Source organism: Protopterus annectens, chromosome 7.part0 (assembly GCF_019279795.1).
Source record: "Protopterus annectens isolate FY-2018-M chromosome 7.part0, PAN1.0, whole genome shotgun sequence".
In the NCBI taxonomy this organism is placed as follows: domain Eukaryota; kingdom Metazoa; phylum Chordata; order Ceratodontiformes; family Protopteridae; genus Protopterus; species Protopterus annectens.
The window spans coordinates 547,249,508-547,271,900 of NC_056739.1; the positions used below are offsets into that span (position 1 = coordinate 547,249,508).

At 39.6% G+C, this 22,393-nt stretch overlaps 1 protein-coding gene across 1 annotated transcript in view; it reads left to right on the forward strand.

Annotated features, from left to right (window-relative positions):
• Positions 1-22,393, forward strand: part of CD34 (CD34 molecule) — a 424,855-nt gene that overhangs the window by 308,690 nt on the left and 93,772 nt on the right. The window contains exon 7 of the mRNA XM_044077137.1: positions 17,177-17,215. Coding sequence (XP_043933072.1) covers positions 17,177-17,215 — 39 coding nt within the window. The remainder of the gene's footprint in view (positions 1-17,176; positions 17,216-22,393) is intronic.

Sequence of the window (22,393 nt, forward strand, 5' to 3'; positions counted from 1 at the left end):
GTGAAATCACAATCAATTCATATTAATCTGTCAAAAGATACTGAAGTTTCTGACCATTCTAACTTTGTGCAAGACATTGAAAAGGTATTTGTTGTATCAGCATCTGATCCTCAGGGTAATTGCATGCACATGTGTCACTATGAGAGGTTCCACTTCTGGAGCGTGACCTTATTATTCTGTACTATAAAAAGGAAATTTGTGTGTTAAAAATGCTAGGAAGGTAAAACAGCTTAACTGGAAATTTGAAAAGATATATTTCCATGACTTTCCCTCTCAAGTTACAGAGACACAATGTTGTCAGGAATTAAATTCTGTGTTAAGCTTACACTGTAGTGATCAGGAAGGACTCCAGAGACTAAAATACCTTGCAGCTGCAAAAACTGACTTCCAGACTTTTGTAAAGCATGGTTAAAAATTGCATTGTATTCTCCTTTATTATGGCTGTCTCAGGCATGTGTGTATTACATACATACCTGATTTATTTGTTCTATAGTTATAGATGATTTACGAGCAGTGATAGTTAAACTGACTTTTGGTGGAATGTTTTTATTTGCATGTGCTTTTCATCCCTGGTTCTTGCTGACATGGCATTGGTATAGTCTCTGTTCTAGCCTTAGGGGAAATAATGTACATGCCTTAAAAGTGGATTATGCAACTTGTATTCATAGGCCTACATTACTAATCAGCATCATATATAATAGAGCATAACAGTGGTGTAGAAAGCAATAATCGTACTAGACATTAATGGGTCAAAACAATGGAGTTGTTAATCCACGATCACGCTGATCAGAATGTGATTTGCAGTCCTGGTCTGCACAGTAAGAAATAAAGGTTTACAAACTCCTGAAATATTAGGGAAGATGGAGGCAATGCTATTTAATGGCTGTGCAGGACAACTGGTAAGCAGCTATATTAGCACTGTGAGATATGTATAACATTAACTGAGATGTAGCTTGTGAGGTTGAGACCTGACAATTAAGAAAGTAAATAACTTCAACCTAGCTATCTTATGTGGAAAGAAGTGACTCATTAGATAGTGGAAGAACTGAAGAATATATGAGTATTTTTTCATCTTTTGGACCTCAGAGCTATGCTGCAAGTAGCAGAATATGACATCCAGTACAAGCTAACTTCCCAGAGTTAAAGGATTACAATGGAACATTCTCATGAAGCCTTTTTTGTTGTTTCCTCTCTTCCAGTCCCACTCTGTCTTTTCTCACTTGGCTAGCCACTTCACCAATTTTATAGCTCACATTTTTCTCATGAAACTTCCTATTCTCCTGCAATGATAGGGGTTTCTCAGTGCAAAACATCACACAGTGAAATCAAAGAGGTTAGCCCTGGAAGCATGCATTTATGTGAATAGGTCTGGCCTATTTGGAACAGCATGCTTAGATGGCAAAATTAATGACATGAAAGTGTCACGGGAGCTGAATTTGCAGTCTTTCTATAACCAGACATGAAGTACCAGTCTGAGAAATATTACCACAGAGAAACAAATCTCATCAATTTGATGGCTACTATGCATACAACACTCACCTTTACCACCTAGCTATAATATCTGGTTTTTGAAAGAGAATCACCCTATAAAAGGGCATCGTCTTGCTGATACTGTGCGGTACTAAAGTCAGGAGAGACAGAATGATCTTTTGCTCTCAAGGTGATGCATTTACTAATCAAGTGTGCTACTACAGTAGACATATGGTGGTCGAAGTTAAGGTAACAACTTATGATCCGAGGTCTCTTACTACTTCATTTTTACTTAAGGTATTGTTGATTTGATAGTGTCAGGGGACATTGTTTGTGCTGATGGGAATGATGATGCATTTCTTTGCATTCAGTTTGAGACCGTGACTAATACTAATCTTATTTGCAAATGGTTTGGAGCATATGCATTTTTTTATTGGATCAGTGACTTATGGTGTAAGCCATTTGTGGTCAAATAATGCTTAAGAAGGGTTATTTAAATTAGTTAGTAAGGATTAATTCTTGTCTGATGAAGTTCAAAGCATTTGATTTGGATGAAAGCACTCACATTAAATATTGTGTTTAGTTTCCTTTACCACAGTCTAATTTTGTTATTTTTTAGTAGTTTTGTTGTTTAACTTTTTTACTAGCGTCTGTCCCATCTGTTGCCAGTTGTCCAGCACCTAACCATAGATTCATAGGTGTATACTAGGCTAATGACCACTAAGGCCCTTATAAGCCTACCTGTGCAACCCAAATGTGACCCACAAATTTCATTTATGTAGGGGTCATTCACTCACTGCCTCTGTCCATCAGAGACGTAGGTGCCAAAACAAGGGTGAATTTCTAATTACCTATTCAGTGATTCAAGTTGTGCTTAAATAGGGTTAGGGAGGAACTCTGTTTCATTTGGATGGGAACCTGCTCCAGAGAATGGAAATTGTCAGAAATGTATCTCTCACTTTAACATGTTCTATTTAGGTATTTTGATGTAGTAGTTGTAATGATTTATGGTTTGCAGATGTGCAAAAAGTTTATCAAAACAGGTCCAGGGGATGCCTTGTGTAGACAAAGATCACCACTCTGTAGTCTGTATGATACAGAGTAAAGAGAAAGGGCTTTGAGGCAATCAGAGTAAGACATTTTGTTTATTCCCTGTATCCTTTTTGTAAGGAATCATTGTGGACATTCCATTTGCTGTATGTGTCTGGAGAGGTACAAACAAAATGGAAGCATTATATTTTATAATGGGTCTGATGAGGGATGAGTATTTATTTATTTATTTATTTTTATTTTACATTTCTTGACCGGGATAGTCCAACTGGATTCATGTCCATTTTCAGCGGAGGCCCAGGGAGAAAAGCTCCAAGGTAACCAGATAAGATTACTAAATACAATATATACACTGGTTACATACTTAACAACAAGTTATACAAATTCCAAGGTTAGAGACAATCTCGGGTGTAAGTTCGGGTTATGTAACACAACTAAGCTACATTACAATTTTTAACACCATACTAGAGGAGAGTTAGTCAGGTTTGATACATTGACATAGCCAGTTTAGTTTCAAATATTGTTTGAGTCTTTTCTTAAATTGACTCAGGGTGGTATGTAAAGTAATATCAGCTGGGAGTGAGTTCCAGGATCTATCTACAGAGTTGGCAAAGAGAGAGTCACTGGCTGAGTTGTTAACTTTGAAAGTTTGAACTAGCAGTCTAATGGAAGATCGAAGAGGTCTAGGATTATTATAGGGGGTAATGATATTTTTAAGTGCAGGAGTATTATGTGGATTGTAAAGGATTTTATATGCCATAATCAGTTGGTTATACTGGATCAAACTGGGCAGTTTTAGCCACCCAAGATGGTTTAGATTGATATAGTGGTGTGTCCTATAAGGCAGACCAGTGGCAAATCTGGCAATGTGGTTGTAGCTGGTAGAGTTTGTTAAGAACAGACTTGTTTAAGTTAGTGAATAAAGGGGATGCATAGAAAATAGTTGAGAGTAGGTGAGAGTGTACTATGGCATTTCTAGCAGGTGAAGTTAGGAAGGCTTTAATCCTGTAAAGTGACCCTAGTTTTTTATTGATGGTTTTGATGGTTTGATTAATATGCAGGTCAAATTAAAGATTATTATCTATGATAACACCTAGTAGTTTTGTAGAGGTGTCTGGGGAGATTATGGTGCCATTATTTGATTTTATGGTAAAGGTAAATGCAGCGGACCTATGAGTTGGTGAGAAAAGTAGCAGCTTTGTGCTTTTGGGATTTAAGATCAGATGGTGACCAGAAAGTCGGTTTTCTACTATGTTGAAGGTATTCTGGGTAGCTGACCATAGTTCAGTCTGAGATGTGTCAGAGTAGATTAGGATGGAGTCATCAGCGTATTGAATACAGCTGACTTTTGGGATGACAGTATAAATGTCATTGATGAAAATGGAGAACAGAAGGGGCCCTAATACAGAACTCTGGGGAACACAAATGGAGTTGGGTAGGAGGTTAGAAAGTTTGTTTTGCCAAAGGACAGCCTGCTGTCCGCCACTCAGATAAGATTGAAACCATTGAAGGGCTTTAGTATCTAGACAGAATGTTTTCAGGGTGTGGATTAGTAGTTGGTGATTGTCCATATCAAATGCCTTGGAGAGATCCAGGAATAGGGCAGAGGATAGGTTATTATTGTTGTGATTATGGTTTATGGAGTTAGAGAAGGCTAGGGGGGGCTGAGGTGGTGCTGTGGTAAGATCAGAAGCCGTGCTGTGAGTCAGCCAAAATATTATTCTGAATTAAGTGGTGCACCAGTTGTCTATGAATACAATTTTTCCATTATTTTTACAAGTGGAGATAATATAGCTATTGACCTATAATTAGATAGTTCAGTAGAGCTCCCTCCTCTGTGAAGTGGGATTACAATAGGATATTTTCCAGATGGTGGAGATTTTGGCTTCTACTATGGTTCGATTGATTAATACTGAGATGGGGTAAGCAATGGCATCTGCTGCTTTTTGTAGATAGTCAGCAGGGAATAGATCAGCAGAGAGTGTAGTTGGTTTTAATTTTTTGATCAAGGCATGGACAAGTTAAGTGGCAACTGGTTGGAAACTGAATGAGAGTTGTTTATGTTAGGGGTGGTGGCCTCAGGACCAGGGAGCTTGGAGGTAGTTGGCTAGCTAGGGCTTGGATTGCCTCAGTGAAAAATCGATTAAAACTGTGTGAGACTATCTCAAGTGGTTTATCAATGGTGGCTGCAGGGGTTGGGGTGAAAGTTTGTCCAGGAGGTAATAGTTTATGTATACCTCTCCAAAACTTCTGAGGGTTTTTTTTTATTTTATTAGCTGAAGATTATAGTAGTAGTTTTTTTTGTGTTTGTTGTAAAATGGATTTTTTAGTCTCATTCCTTGATTGCTGATATTTAATGTGATCTTGGGGGTCTTTTGTAGTATGCCATAATGCCCATGCTTTGTTTCTAAGGTTGATTTTTAGTTTGGACTCTTTGGAAAGCCATGGTGCAGTTTTTGTCTTCGTTCTTATTGAGCGAACAGGTACATGAGAGTCAAGGATCTCAAAGAATTTGTTGTTCAAGTAGGCAACCGCTTCCTCTAAGGGGAGGTGTTTTAGGACAGACCATTTACATGAGTTTAGTTCCTCTTGGAAATTTGGCAGGGTTAAAGTTCTTATTGTTTCTTACCATTCTGAGTATGGGTTGGTTAGGGTTAATGGCTTTATGCTTAATTATGTAGATAAGAAAGTGATCACTTAAGTCATCAGGGAGAGTCCCAGAGGTATACAGTTGGGGGTGACTATTGATAAGTATCCAATCAAATATGCTTTCTTTATGGTTAGGTTTACCTATCCTGGTAGGGGTGGTTATGATTTGTGTAAACGCATGCAGCTTAACATGGGTGGTTGAGGATTCTAAGGAACAGGTGTTCCACTCTATGTTAAAATCTCCAAGTAGTAAGGTTTTTTGGGGGTGGGTACATGATTGCCAGTGAAGGGTATCTTTGAGTGTGGATATGTTATTCCCTGGGGGAATGTACATACAGATGATATTGATGCATTTATTTCTCAGCAAGAATCTCTGAGTTATTCATTTGATGTGGTTATTTATATGCACTGGATGCATCTGCTGTATAGATCATTCATAAGAGGTGCTACACCACCATGTAGCCCCCCCCCCCAGCTCCTATCAGCCAGATATATTACCTCCCCAGCGTGAGCACCCATAAAACTGCAATATCTGTTTGATCCTGTTTGGTTAAGTTATTTTGATGGGTGGGAAGTGGATAGCCAGGTGTGAGAGTAACTCAGATCCACAGGAGAGATACTTGTAATTTTACCATGTACTTCTAGGTTTTTACTTCTAATGTTAGTTAGGTTGCTATTAGAGTTAGGGTTACACACTTGGAGAGTTTATTAGGGGGGTTTAGATAGCGCAGGGTTTGGGCCAGGGTTCAGGTGGATATCACCAAGTGGGTCTAATAGGGTTAAATTAAACTATTTATTTTTTTTATTACATTTATGGTAGTGTTTAGATCTGGAGCTAATGTCACTGTAATTGATATTGGAGATAATGTTGATGAGTTGGTAGTTTGTACGGTGTGGGTGGTGTGGGTAAGACAATAAGTGGGGCAGTGGTGATGGAGGGTGGTGATTAGGTGATAGTGTGGTGCTGTAGTGCAGCCTTTGGTCTGGAAATCCCTTTGGGACACTGTTTCAGGATAGGTAAGGATGTCTGGGGGTAGTGTGATGGAGTGTGTGAAAGGGGGCTATGTGTTAATTGGTCTATGTAGCAAAGAAACTATATTACTTGGGTGATGGGTATAGGGTAGTAATAGGGGTAATTGTAAGGGAGGTGGAAGAGTAATGGACAGGGGTGTGTCTATATGACTATAAAAGCTATATAGGGGTGGGGCTATATGAAGGTGGGGGTGGTGGGGGTGGGGGGAGGGGGGAGGGGAGGGGAGCCGAGCGAGAAGCGAGCAGACGCAGCGAGGGCTTAGCCCAAGTACAAGGTTTTCCAAAGAAGGTTTAAAAAGGTAAGGGTATAAGTATCAGGGAGTCAGAACTTTTTGATAGTAGCTTGTTAATTTTTTTTATTTTTTTTTTTTTTTTAGTTACAAGAGAGGGTCTTTTTAGGGGTAATCCTCCATTTCCTTAGAAAAGAGAGAGCCAATTGTTAATTATTATGGGGAACAAACTATAGGTGCTTTAGACACAGCAAGTTACAATTTAAAGAGTAAAGTAAGTAATTTTGACCTTGGCAGTTTGTGTAGTGGTCTGGATTTCATTTTGTTTTTGTTTTCAGGTATAGATGGGGGTAGCGTCCTTCAAGCTTCAAGATGTTATATACTTGGAAATGAGAATAAATTAAAAAAAAAAAAAAAAAAAAATAAGTTAGCTAGCTTAAGCTACTATTATTATATATATATCTCTCTGGGAGCAGAAATTACCAAGCTTGTCAGTGTGAGTAGAGTAGCTCTGAGGGATATCAGGCAAACAATTATACTCTCAGCACACAGTCAGCCACCAAGTCAGCATTTACATCAGGGTGCTTTCCTGTCTAGCACAAATACAGTACTGTAAGGTACAGTCATTTGATGACCTCTTTGGACCTGCATGCCATGCTCTTAAGCTGAGCAACACAGAATGATTTTTACTACCTTGGACACATGTTGATTGAAGGCTAGGTTGATTGAAGGCTAGGTTGCTATCTACATGAGTTCCCTGGCTAGTGACTCAACTTTTAGAGGTGTTTTATTGATGATGTAATTAACTGGAATGGCTGACTTCCCAAAAGGTACTATAATTAATTAAGACATGGCTTAGGCACCAAGCATTTGTCTGTGATAGACCTTCCTGAAGGGTGTTCTCATCTTGGGGGAATTCAATGGCTGCTCCCAGTTTGCAATCATCTGTAAACTTTGCCAGCCAGAGACTTTCACATTGGCTTTGACCCCTAAGTAGTAGATACCAAAGACGAGCTAGCCCAGCACAAAGTCCTGAGAGACTCCACTGGGGATGTGCCTCTCTGTGGAGGTTGCAATCATTGGTTGCAATGATCTTAACTTTTTGGATTGTATCCGTGAGCCAGTTAGCTATTCAGTGATTTATAAAGGGGTTTATGCCTAGTTCCATAAGTTTGTTAACAAGGCCCAAGTGGGGTACTGTTTCAAATGCTTTAGCCAGATCTAGGAAGGCAGTATGCACTGCTTTCCCATCATCCATTGCCTTAGTGACCTTTTCAAAGAAGTCCACCAGGTTCAGTAGACATGACCTTCCTTTGACAAAGTCAAATGGGGATGTATCCACTGTTTTGAGGTTTTCTATGTCCTTGTTGATAACTTCCATGATAATTGTTTCCATGGCTTGGCAAATAAAACTAGTTAGACTAATGAGTCTGTAATTTCCAGGATCTATTAATGGTCCTCCCTTATGAAAGGGGCTGACCTTTGCATTTCTCCATTGTCATGGCACAAAGCCTGTTTTAAGACTGTGGCTAAATAATGATTCCACTGGTCCTGGTAAAATATACTGGAGGCATTGGGGATGTTAGCAGGGCTCATTGAACCTGTGTACTTTGCTTTAGTGAGTGCAGATAGTACATGCTCCTTAGTTATAGTTGGAGTGAGGGTTATATTTGACCGTATTTCTAGGGGGATGGTTGGGATGAAAGGATGCTAAAGATGGAAGTGAATTTGTCCCCTAACAAGTTCACTTCATCGCCAGGCTCACTGAATGTGGCACCATTAACCAGCAGGTCAGCACATTGCTGTGTGCTGGCTTTGAGGTTTCTGACATAGCTGAAGGAGGCTTTATGGTTATCTTTCACCTAGGAGGCTATTGTAACCTCAAGGTTAGCTGTGTTTGACCTAATTACCCCTCTTAGTTACCTATTTAGTTTGATGACAGAGTTTTTAACTTTGTGAGAATTACCCTTCCTGATTTTTGTTTTTTTTTTCCTTTTGTTGCATATCCTGTTCAATTTGGGATGCCACTAGGGTCGTTTGTTTCTGGGGCTAGTTCTGGGCTTACTTCTGGTAGGTAGTTCTGGGTTTACTTCTGGTATGTACAACAGCCTCTATGCAACCATTGACATGGTTGTACAGAGTTTCTGACAGCGATTCAGCGTAGGCTGCTGAATTCTCATAGTTTGGCGGGGCATTGAAATCTGACAAACCATCACTTAATGAAAGGTAGTTTGACTTGGAATAGTTCTTGACTGTTACTGGTTTGACTGGGGTTACAGAATTGATTTTAATTTTTAAGGAGACAACTTTATGGTTGGACCTTACCAGTGAGGATAAGACATTGAAGGGGATGCAGTGTTCTCCCTTATTTATGAATACAAGATCCAGTATGTTCAAATCTCTACTGGGAGTTTTCACTATCCAATAAAGGGTATTTGTTTGTATTTATGAAGTCCAGTATTCTCTGTGCCTGTAGATGTGAGGCTGTATAGGATTCCCAGTGTATAGAGGGGTAATTAAAGTCTCCCATGAGTAGGTTAATATGTTGGAAAGTAAGTGGCACCAGTAGGTCAAAGTAGGCAATGTGAGCTTCTTGGGACATGGAGGGTGACCTATAGCTGGCTAGGATATGGTAGGGGATTCTGTCTACGGTGATCTGCACATGAATGGACTCCAGTGACTCATCCTGTTTGACCACCCTAGAGATATGCTTGTCATTGATGTATACCAAGTCACCTCCGATTTTAGTTCTTGTCTGTGCAGCTACTGGTCTAAAAGTGTGGAAGGCATTGAAACCTAGCACTGCCAGGGTACTTTGTGCTACTTTAAACCATAGTCTTGGTAACTGCATAGATATTTATATTCTCAAGTGTGAGGAGGGCTTTGAGGGAGTTTAGCTTTTCATTTGGTCTCCTGACACTGAGCAATAACACCTTGAAGTTTAATTGAGTTGATTTGCTATGTTAGTAGGTTTGTCAATTTGGCATTGCCTAAAAAATGACACTATGGGGGTGGATAAAGTTTTAACCAGTACTCAAAAGTTTAGAGTAGACAGATAAAGCCTGACCATCCTTGGCAAAGCAACATTGTCTATTAATAATGTCCTCCCAAGCTGACAAATATTGGATCCCTTTTGGATGACATCAGAAAGACAGCCAGTTATTAAAATCAGTACCTTTTGCTCATACTGTGGAATCATTCATGTTGACAGTAATTTGCTGCTCAATGCTAGGCTCATACCAGCCTAAGACATGCACAGTATGAGAGCTCCATAATGTCTTTCTTCATATATTCCAGAGAGATATGTGTCGGGTCTACATGGACTGTGATGGACTCATACTGGTATCCATGGTGTAATGAATTGAGTGTGTGCATGATTTGGTGGATCCTGCCACCAGATAAGTAAATAATTGTTATCTTGTCATTGTTCATCCTGGTTAGGGGGGCATCACTATGTCTTACAATAGAGTGTCTTATAACAAGAGCCCTGAGAAGTGTATTTGCTTTCCTTAGGGGCTTAGTGTTTATGGCTCCACCAACTGTGACCATATGTGTGGTGTTAAGTGTTCTATTTTCTGAGTGCCTTTGGTTTGCTGAGGCTTTTGTGATGTCCCCCTCTCTGGACCAGTAATCAAGTAGCCTGAATCCTCACCACTGACACTGGAAAGGGACACTCACTTGGAATAAAACTGGATACATCAATTATTTCCAGATGCAGCTCTCTGCAACAAGCACAATTTCCCTTAACGGCACACGGGGAACACACTCAGTCTGGGGTATGGATTTCTTTCTCTCTCTCTCTCCAGGGCCCAGTGAGACTCCCCACTGGCACAGCTGTAGAGTTGAGTCCTCAGATGAGTGTCCAAGCCATGTTCTCCAGCACTCTCTCTGTGAAACCAGTGTTTTGTTTCCCTGCTCCAAGCAGCTCACACACACACACATACACACACACACACACACACACACACACACACTCCTGGGAAAGGCTGGCACAAATTTACTAGCTATTGCCCCTCTTGCCAAACTATAAGGTAATTACTTCCACCAGACACTCCAAAGTCAGCTACTCTAAGGTCTTACAAGGGTACCCAGTTATAGTGAGTGAAATTAATATTAATACAAATTATAGTGTTTGGGCCAATGTAGTAAGGCTTTCAGGAGAGGCCACATAGTCACTAAATAGATATGAGTACTCTGAAAGGTTAAAATATTTTCTAAAGGACCAGCCACAATGAAATGTTTGAATATATTTAATAATAAATAATGAATGTGAAAATACTAAATATCTGTTTACAATAAACACCAGAGTTTCAATCACAGGAAATATTAAAATAACACAGATAAATAGATTCACACAGATAAGGAAAAACAATACTTAACAAATTTCACTATATTTTCCTGACCAATCTAAATAATTCCTATTCCATGGTCTCTTACTAGAGCAAGGTAAGATAACATAGGTGAGGGGTCTTTCTTTGTCACTTTCCAAAAACAAAGTGCCCTGAGATTTCAGTCTCATCTAGTATTAAAACATAATTTTTGCCCTGAATTACAGAAAGACATCACATACATCTGGTCATCTGACTCCTGGTTCCCATACCACTCCCTTTCCTAGCAAGTGAACCAGAATCTCACATATATGGGTCAATAATACACACACAGAGTTTTGCTAAGATCTGTTTGTTAGAGCTTCTGGAAGTCATAAAACAATAAAACACTTCAGCTTTTCCTATAAGAGCTAATAAACCATTTTCTGGCACACACATTTCATCTCTGGCTGTAATCAAAACTGTAAGTTGCAATCTTTATGGCCCAAATTAAGTAATTTAATGTCATACTATTTTTCAAAGTTAGCTGGAGCTGAGCTCTTCTCTTCAGTTATCCTTTGTTACAATAATATTTTCAATAGTTATAATACAGTATGACATACATGTGTATTTCTTTTTCTGTCCAGCAAGACACACTGTTGGTACATTTTTAACACAAGCAGCTTTACAAATACATTTTTCAACACAAGTATCTGTACAAATCAGTTTGATATACAAATGACATGTAATTCTTTACAAAATTCCAGCTAGCTGAGCTAGCATATGTTACACATCCATTGCCCTACTTCTCATGGCATAGCTGGCAATACCTCCCATCATCGCAGCTTTGACAATGGATGGTCTAGATAATATTTGTTGTTTAGGAAGATTGCTTTTAAGTGCCTCATGGCACTGTAGACACTTCCACAAATCTCAACAACACATTAACAAATGTTTTATACAACATATAAGTTATTCCACCTCCACCATTACTGACCAAGAGTCACCAGAGTGGGTTAGCCAAGACCTGTAAGCTCTGAGAGTAGTCCACTCACCATGGGAATGTACTTATGCATGCGACTCCATAGTTCACCACACTGATGCACCACTCAGAAGACTGAGAAAAGATTAGATAACAGTCAGACACTTCTCAGTTGCTAGAATCCATCATATCAGCAGGGTACCCTGGTCCTTTTACTCCAGTTATGACTATGACATGGTCATTGTTCACATGGGTGTGAATGACCAGTAATGTTCCCCTCAGACTGCATGAAGAGGAATATAGAAACAATACTAATTAAGCAATAAAAGGTACTTTAAGATGTCTCACTATGTATACTTTTAAGCAGAGACACTTAAAAGCTTGTCACACTTCTGGAACTCCCTCAGCATGTCTCTAAGGGTGAAAAGAAACTTATCCTTAGTAGTATCCAATCCATCACTCAGAATGATGCCACAATATAAACAACAGATGATTGATTTCAATAAATGACTTAGTTGTTGGTATCATTCTGAGTGGACCTAGAGTTTGTCAACCTGAATGGAAATGAAAGACTGTCCTGCCCGTTTCTCAAAGGATGACCTGCTTCTAACTCATCAGTGCATTTGCATACTGATTAAGATTTTCTCCACTGCCGTGATTTTTTTAGATAGTATCAGTCTACTCAGAATACAAGCATACTAAATACAAATTCAAATCTGGCAAGTATCAGTGCAGCACGGATCAACACTAAAAGCTTAAATAAGAACATGTGCCCCTCCTAGCCTGATGCCTACCTAATGCTGGAAAATGTGGATATTTGTGTTGTCACTGGCTCCAGAACAGTGACATCACTTCATTCTTACCTGGTTTCTCTGCATACCACTCATTTTGGCCCGCAAATGTAGACAGCAGTACTGCAGGTGGTGGTGTGTCTGATGTTTATTTGAAACACCATCACCTCTAGACTAAGCTATTTGACAAGACAACTACCTCAAATTCTATCATATCCAAGTATCAGTGAACAAAACCTCATATCATATCCTGACCAGCTAATGAATTTAGTCCATGACACACACAAATCACAAAGCATATCTTATTAAGTTAGAACCCCTCTCAAACTCAGATGTCATCTTTTGAGAAGAATAACTACCACTCCATAAACTGACACACCTACATCTATACAAAAACTACACAATGCTTCCTTGACTTAATAACTCCATATTTCCTCAGTCAAAGAGTTCTTTCCTTCACTAGAGGTACCAACATAATCAAACCTATCCTCACAAAGTCTACTCTTCACCCACTGTCACACCCACACTGGTCAGATTGGATCATTGCACTGTTTTACTGACCATACCAACCATCTTTAGAGATTTCTCTCTGGCCAGTTTCCTATGCTTGATGATGTCTTTTGTGCTTCAACAGCCCATATCTCTTGAAGACCCTTTAGCAAATAGTGCCATATACCCCAAGTTTATACTCCAATCTCAACTCTTGCATATAAGTTCAGGTTCCTATTCACTACAAATATTGTGTCAAGCTTAGAAACACAAGTCTCTAGTGGTACTCATCTATTCACAAACTACAATAAGAGTAAAAAGTGCATACCCTTAAAAAAAGAACATAACCTCAGTATGTTACAATCAAAGAAATCAGGAGCAAGATCATATCCTCCAGACCTACTTATGGCATAAAAATTGCAACAACAAAGGACAACTACAAGCATTCTTTATTTAAAAAACACAGAAATAATGCACAACATTGTGCTGCATGTATCTGTAATGGCATCATTCACTCAGGACCTGAGGATATAACCAATGTCCTGGCAGATAAATCCAGTTCCAACGTCTCCCATTCATCACCACAAAACGTCTTAATACAAAATATCTATGAAATACCTCCCCCCTCATTATTGGCTCTGAGCAAATACTAAAGTGCTCTCCAAGACCAAAAACACTTGCTATGTAGGTCCAATTAACAGACCAGACTGTTTCCAAGTCAATATGAAATGCATCTTATCAGATCACTTTCTTAATTTAGTCAAACACCATATCAACACTGGATACAAACCCAGAAACCAGTCGAACTACAGTAGCTAACCTTCTCAAAAATACTCCACCACAGATCTAGGCAGCAATAAACCTGTCATCTTCAACATCATTATTTACACTGTGATGGAATGCGTCATGATGGATGGACCTCATAAACATGGACATATGGAATCTATAATCCATAGTTCCTAATCAGTTTAGTTATGCAAAAGATAGATCATGTCTGTTAAACCTACCTGGCTTCTTTGAAAGAGTCTTAGAAGCACAAGATGACATTAACAAAGTGCAAACAGCTTACACAATTAGACTAAGGATTCTGAGGCTATAACACAGTGTGACAACAACAAGCTGGTCAAGCTCAGTATAAAATTATATGCAACCCACTGGATTTCCTGCTAGCTCATAGATAGGTACAGCTCTATTAGAGTTAATGGCAAACTATTCTCAAGAAACATGTTACAAGTCATGTACAGCAGGGTTCTGTTTTGGGGCAGTTCTTTTTGGCATCTAATTCTTTGATGCCAGTGTGACATTTAAAGCTTCTTGGCTGACCAAGTCCAAGAACAACATGTGTGAAGCCATTATCAAAGCAGCTGAAGACATGTGGCTCCTCCTACAGGGGCTGTGTCAGTCAGACTCTTGGTGCCAGGATCACAGTTTAATGGTGAACACCAAAATATGCAGCAGTGTACCATACAGGATGCAGGAATTTTCATACACCTACTACATGACCCCCCCCCCTTAAAATAGACACTGTCATTTGAGACCTAGGCACCTTCATGAATAATGAAGTCTCCTTTGCCCACCACATAACCATGCCATTGTTATTGGAAAGCAGGAAAGCCATCTACTTCACCCAGTAGATTATGAAGGATGTCCCTTAATCAAAGAGGTCATCATTCCCATCTAACCATCACTCATTAACCCTATACTGGCATACAGTGCACCCTTCATGTATGTAACTGGCCAAACAGCCAGCCCAACCTGAAAAATGCCAGCAGTTACTAGTTAAAAAAAATCAAGTATGAACTCCCTATGTTACCCAGAGCATTTAAAAGGCCTCTCTCTCATTGGTCTCTTACAGGTAAGCTATACCTTATCTACAAAACTACAAATGACCCAGTCCTGCTTGATCTACACATCTGCAAAACTGTCAGTAACAAAAACACTGGATCAAGGGACCTAAATCTAAATTGCAACTTAAACAGGACTTGGCAGGACAGATCTTCTCCCAAAGAATTCCCCACCTCTGGAACAAGCTCTCACTTTCTGTAAAGCAAAGCATGCCCATCACTATCTCATAATCTAACTTACGTGAATGGGCAAGAAGATATAAATGTACCCCAGTCCTACTCCTTCTATCACTGATGGACCGCCATTATAACTAGCAAAGTGTAACACTGGAATTGCAGTAACTAGGTTTTAAAAGGTTAAACTGAGCTATTTCCCAGTACGAGCCTATGAACCAATTTGTAACTGTCACAACTCACATCATTAACCATCGCATAATGTAGTACATGGAGGTATGGGTTATTTCACAGGGGCGACAAAGTTACTTTTTACTAAAAGGGGAATGTCACATACAGAAGTATCTGGTTAGTAGATTTCTAACTTTATGGAGTTTTGCATTTAAAAGGGATTGAGTCGTGATTTCAGGTGTGATGTTGGGAGGGTGGCCTAATGGTTAAGGTGTTTGCCTTACAAACACAAGGTGCAGGATTTCTCAGTCACACAGAGATACTTGCTAGGGTAAAAAAATGGCTCGCAAGGGCAGTTAGCTTAGTACTAAACTATGTACCTAGTAAAGCCTTGGAGAGCAAATGGCTGTAATATGTGTGTGTCTTTTATTTAACTGCCTTAACACAACATATTCTTTATAACAATACACAGAAGGTAAAGTGTGCTATGTCAAAATACTCCTCACTATTTTTAATATTCTAATTATAACAGTCTAATGGCAAGATGGTGGTAGGTTAACTTAAAAGTCTTTTGGCTTTTCCTGGTTAGGGGTCGCCATAGCGGAACTCCGGTCCGCTAATGATTGGCAGTGGATTTTTATGGTGCTGAATTGCCAGCCCGATGCCCAAAATTCAGAGAAGGCACACCCATTCACACACCTACCTGCATGTCTTTAAACGTCACATGACCGCAGTGAGGACATGCAGACTCCACACAGAAGGCGCTAACTGACAATCTCAAATGTGTTTCCACTTTGACTACATTTCTTATTATTTTCTCATCCCTTCTGTAATTTTAGTGCTGTATAATTTGATTATGTTGGACAACAGTAAATGATTATCCTGTCAGTATATTTTCTTGATTACCTGAATATACCTTAACTGAATACTCCCATTTTCTTTGGCTCTGCATTTCTGACTGCTGTGCAACCTGTACGAAGAGCAGTGGAACTGCTAAGTACTGGTCCTGACAAACCAGCCCCCCCTGCTTTGGTGAAGTCGCTTTTATTCCTGATTGATATGGCTGGGCATTTATGTGGTATCCTCTCAGCAGCATTTGCCTACCAAGCCATCTACCATGTCACTGGACAGTCACCGGATAACAGGACTGATTTTGGCAACTATCTAACCAAGCTATCAGATCATCATGCTTTGTAATCTGATTTTGAATAATTATCATATTATTGTACGTGGATTATGACCATGTTTATACGATTCATCTGGCATTTCTGTTTTCAGTGCATTAATTTGAAGACTTTTACTTCATGGTTCATAAATAAATTAAACAGGCAGGGACGCTGTTTCCAGTTCAAATTTCTTGTTTCTGTCTATGAACTATGGTAATTTCTAATTTGGTTCTGTTATTTTAATTTTTATTACTTTTTTGATTCCACCCTGTATTTCTTTATTTTTTTCTTCATATTAATTTGTAGTAAGCTAAATTATAAACATATTAACAGACATGAACTTAAACTCTTCACCAGGTAAAGCTAGCACAGTTACAATACCTGCCTGGTATGGTTATATTAAATTATTTCCTGGCAAATGACTTAAAAGCCCACAATATTAAGTTTCAAAAATTAGTACTAATATAGAAGTTTCTGCTTAGTTAACTCTTTTTGTCAAAGAATTTTGAAAGTTCAACAAAACACAAGTCATTGTTTGCAATACTTAGATGTGCAGGTAAAATGTGAATATCCCTGGGCTGCCAACAAATCAGCTGCAGGTTTAAAACAGATGGCTGCTTTTCTGTAGTCATGCACTTACTGTTGTTTTGCAGACTAAGTCTTCACCATGTTATTTCTACCTCTTGCATACGTAAAATTTTGCCATAGTCATGAGCTAAGTGTACAGTGATTGTTTAATATCTCACTTAATATTCAAGTGATGTGTTACTTAGCCAGTGACTGTATCAATGTAAAATTAATCATTCATTTCTTTTTTCCAGAGATCAGGCATTAGTCCTGAAGACTTAGACAACAACAAGGTAATCAATGCTCTATTTATTTACTAGTGTGTGTGTGTGTGTGGGGGGGGGGTTATCCTTTACTTGTTTTAGGATTACAATAACATATATTAAGTAATATACATATTTTTGATAAAATTGGCTAGATTCCAGAGGGCCAAAAAAAATAAATAAAAAAAGAAAAACCTTCCAAGAAGATAATGAGTATACTGATCACTTTGAGACTTTTGCTGGGATTAGTGTCAAGAAAAAAGAGAAATGTAAGGTTGGTCTGAGATGTCTCCCAGGACAGGCAGTCTAGAGAGAAGAGTACAAGACAAGACAATATGGTGGAATACCATTAATAAGATTAACAATAGTGGTTTAAGGGCCAACAGTCAAAACAAACATATCAGTCTTACAGTAACGAGAGGACAATGAAGTCACAAAGCATGGAGGATAGAGGCAGCAAATGACAAAGCAATGGTTTAGGCCAATGTATCTTCAATGTAATAAATTCAGGGTAATTTGCCAATTAAAAACAGCTTTATCCCACATATTGTGCCAAAAAGTTCACAGATTGAGATTATACAGACTATTCATGTAAATCAGTTAAGTTACTATTTCCAACACAGCTGTTGGCAGACAAGCTCAGACAGGTACTTGACCTAAGGTTAGCACAGGAGCCAAATATGTTAAAGAACACAATGATGTCCCTCTCACCAGGCTGAGTAAGGAGAAAGTTACAGTCAGTTGCTTATCAGGGGCTAGGATTCCCCACAATACATATGCGCTTAGGACATTGGATCACAATTACCAATATGACTCAGTCATAGTCCATGTGGGAGTAGGTGACCTGAGACGTACCTCCCTCAACAATATGAAGAGAGACATCACAGAGTTCTCGGAATATGTGTCTCAGGCTGGTATGAGCCTAGCATTGAGCAGCATTTTACCTTCTCCAAGGATGATACCACAATACTTACAAAAGATGATTGACTTTAATAATTGGCTTAGTTTCTGGTGTCATTCTAAAGGGTTGCAATATTTGTCAGCATGAAAGGAGATGGTCAACAGACCATGCTGCTTTGCCAGGGATGGTCTGCACCTCTCCCCCTTCCAGCCTTTTGAATATTAGCTACAACACTGTGTTCCCCCATAGTGCTTTTTTTAGGCAATGCCAAACTGAAAGTAGTTCCGACATAGCAAATCAAAACCAGGAAAATTTAAAGGTATTACTGCTCAATGCTAGGAGCCTAAACAAAACACTCCACTCCCTGGAAGCTCTCTTTACCCTAGAGAATGCTGATGTCTTTGTAGTCTCTGAGACGTGGTTGAAAGCAATGGACAGCACACCAACAGTGCAGGGTTATAATGCCTTCCACACATTTAGACCAGCTACTTCACATGCAGGGACTAAAGGTGGAGGTGTCTCTATTTACATCAAAAATAAATATACTTCAAGGCTTGTCAAACAGGGCAATGCACTTGAGCTTCTCCATGTTCAAATCACCATAGATAAAATCCAATACTACTTCCTTTCAAGCTATAGGTCCCCCTCTATGAACCAGGAAACCCATACCATGTATTTAAACATATTATAAACACTAACCATCCAGTCCAATGCCATATTCATTAGTGACTTTAATTACCCCACTATTAACTGGGAATCCTATACAACATCAAACGTACATGCACAGAGATTCCTGGATTTTGTAAACACAAACTCCCTGGACCAGATAGTAAATACACCAGCCAGGGGTGCAACCACATTGACTCTGGTCCTCACTAAAATGGGAGAGTGCTGCACAACCCCCTATTGTAATGCCCTCCCTGGTAAGGTTAGACCACAAAATAGTCTCCTTTGAAGTAAAAATAAAACATGGACCCCCAGCTAAACCGGGAATATTTAGGAACTATTCTAAGGCTAACCTCCTGCTATTAAGTGACAACCTGGCAAAATTTCAAGCCCCTATAAACCCTGAGAACACTTCTGCCTATGCAGAACTGTTCACAGAAACCCTGTACAAGCATGTTAATAGCTGCAGAGAAGCAGCTGTACCCACCAGGAAGAAGTACAGAACTAACTCAAAAAACAAGCCACCCTCGTGGAATCACAAAATCAATCAGATGCATAACAGAAGGAAGAAAATCATGGCATCAATTAGGAGGTGCAGCACCCAGCAGGATAAAAGCACTCTCATTAAACTAAACAAACAACTCAGAGGACATATAAAGTCTACCAAAGTGAAATTTGAGGTAAGTTTGTCCTCCCAGGCCAAGGACAAGCACAAAGCATTCTTTAGCTATGTCCGCAACCTCAAAGGTAATACACAATTGTGTGCAGTGCTCATTGTAAATAGAGCCACCTATACTGAGCCAGAAGATATAGCAAACCTCCTGGCTGATAAATTCAGCTCCAACTTTACTCCTCTTTCCTCCCCCTCAACCATCCCTCAGGAAATATCATCAAATATAACTCCCCATACTATCACTAGGGAACAGGTCTTTAATGCTCTCTCTAAAACCAAGAACACTGCATCAATGGACCCAGACAATATCCCAGGATGCCTTCTAAATAGCATGAAACATGACCTATCAGGACCTCTGGAATTACTATTTAACTGTAGCCCCCAAACAGGCTTCATGTCTCATGAATGGAGAAAGGCAACAGTCATCCCCTCTGCACAAATGTGGCCATCAACAGACTCTGGAAACTACAGGCCCATAAGTCTCACAGTCTTATATGTAAAGCCATGGAAAGAATTAACATGGAGATGATCAATAGAGATATAGTAAACCTTCAGACACTGGAACGAACCCAGTTTGGTTTCGCCAGGGGCAGATCATGCCTACTCAGCCTGGTGGACTTCTTTGAGAAGCTCACCAAAGCAATGGATGAGGGCAAAATCATTCATACTGACTACCTTGACATGGCCAAGGCATTTCACGCAATACCCCACTTGGGCATTGTTGACAAATGCAGGAGGTTAGGTATGGGCCCGGATGTCACCCGGTGCCTAGCCAGCTGGCTCACAGACAGGACCCAGGAAGTTAGAACTGGGGAGTCCACCTCTACAAAGAGGCCAGTCACAAGTGGAGTCCCTCAGGGATCAGTCCTTGGGCCGCTCCTTTTTGGCATTTACTTCTCCGAAGTCAAGGCTAATGTCAGTGGTCTCTGGATGACTACATTAGCAGATGATTGTAAATTAGGGGTTGTCATTGAATCTCACACTGACACAAATGTTCTCCAGGACAGGCTGACACAGACAAACAACTGGTGTCAGAGTCATGGACTAAAACTAAATGCCAAGAAATGCATAATAGTATCCTTTGGGAAGTCATCCATCCCTGGCAACTATCATATTGACAACACACCACTTAGAGGTGACCCAGTAGTCAGGAACTTAGGAACACATGTAGATGGTAATCTGGCCTTTGATCATCATGTGTCCACAGTGGTGGAAATCATTCTATGTTGCGCAACTTATAAAAAATGGTATGGCATCTAAGTCCAAGGAAGTCATTGTTCCACTGTATTCGGCATTCATCAGACCTATTATTGAGTACAATGCCCCTTTTGGTATGTACCTAACCAGGCATATCCAACAATTGGAATGTCCACAGTGTTTCCTCACTAAAAGAATACAGGGTGTAAGTAATATGTCCTATGCAGACCGCCTCAAGGCCCTATCCCCTGTATTCAATCTCCTACAAGCTTTTGAGGGAAGATCTATGTCTGGCATACAGCGCATTGCCTGACCCCACTCTGATGGACCTCCTGCATATCCACAAAACAAACATTACCAGAATTACCCATTCTAAAGGCTTAAACCTTCCTGTGATATAAATAGAACCTACTGGAGAGATAGGTATGTGTACCACAGACTACCCCATCTATGGAACAGGCTCCCCATCCATGTGAAGCACAGTTCCACCCTAACCCAACTCAAGTGCAACTTGGAAAATTGGATGGGAAACCGCAAATTCATCCCTGGTTTGGCACCTATATCTCTGATGCAAACAGGTAACCTATAAATGGTTCATCTTCCAGCCGCATGCTTATACTTATCAAGGGCATCAGAACTTGTCAGACATTTGGCATGCATGGCAAGGCTTAAAAAGGCCCTTGTGGTCATTAGCCTTGTAAACACCTATGAACCTATAAGAGTAAAAAGCTCATACCCCTAAAAAAAGAACATAACCTCGGTATGTTACAATCAAAGAAATCATGAGCAAGATTGTATCCTCCAGACCTATTTATGGCATAAAAATTGCTACAACAAAGGACAACTACAAGACATTCTTTATTAAAAAAACCCACAGAAATAACCCAATATTGTGCTGCATGTATCTGTAATGGCATCATTCACTCAGGGCCTGAGGATATAACCAATATCCTGGCAGATAAATCCAGCTCCAATGTCTCTGATTCATTACCATAAAACTTCTTAATACAAAATATCTATAAAATACCTCCGCCCTCATTATTGGCTCTGAACAGATACTAAAGTGCTCTCCAAGACCAAAAACACTCGCTATGTGGATCCAATTAACAGACCAGACTGTTTTCCAGTCAATATGAAATGCGGCTTATAAGATCACTTCCTTAATTTAGTCAAACACAGTATCAACACTGGATACAAACCCAGAAACCAGTCGAACTACAGTAGTTCCCCTTCTCAAAAAGACTCCACCACAGATCCAGGCAGCTATAAACCTATCATCTTCAACATCATTATTTGCACTATGATGGAATGCATCATGATGGATGGATCTCATAAACATGGACATATGGAATCTACAATCCATAGTTCCTAATCAGTTTAGTTATGCAAAAGGTAGATCATGCCTGTTAAACTTACCTGGCTATTTTAAGAGAGTCTTAGAAGCACGAGATGACATTAACAGAGTGCAAACAGCTTACACTATTACACTAAGGATTCTGAGTCTATAACACACTGTGACAACAACAACAAACTGGTCAAGCTCAGTATAAAATTCTGTGCAACCCACTGGATTTCCTACTAGCTCATAGATGGGTACTGCTCTATTAGAGTTAATGGTAAGCTATCCTCAAGAAACTTGTTACAAGTGGGTGTACAACAGAGTTCTAGTTTGGGGCCAGTTCTTTGTGGCATCTACTTCTCTGATGTTAATGTAACATTTAAAGCTTTTTTGATGGCCAAGTCCAAGAACATGTCTAAAGCCATTATCAAA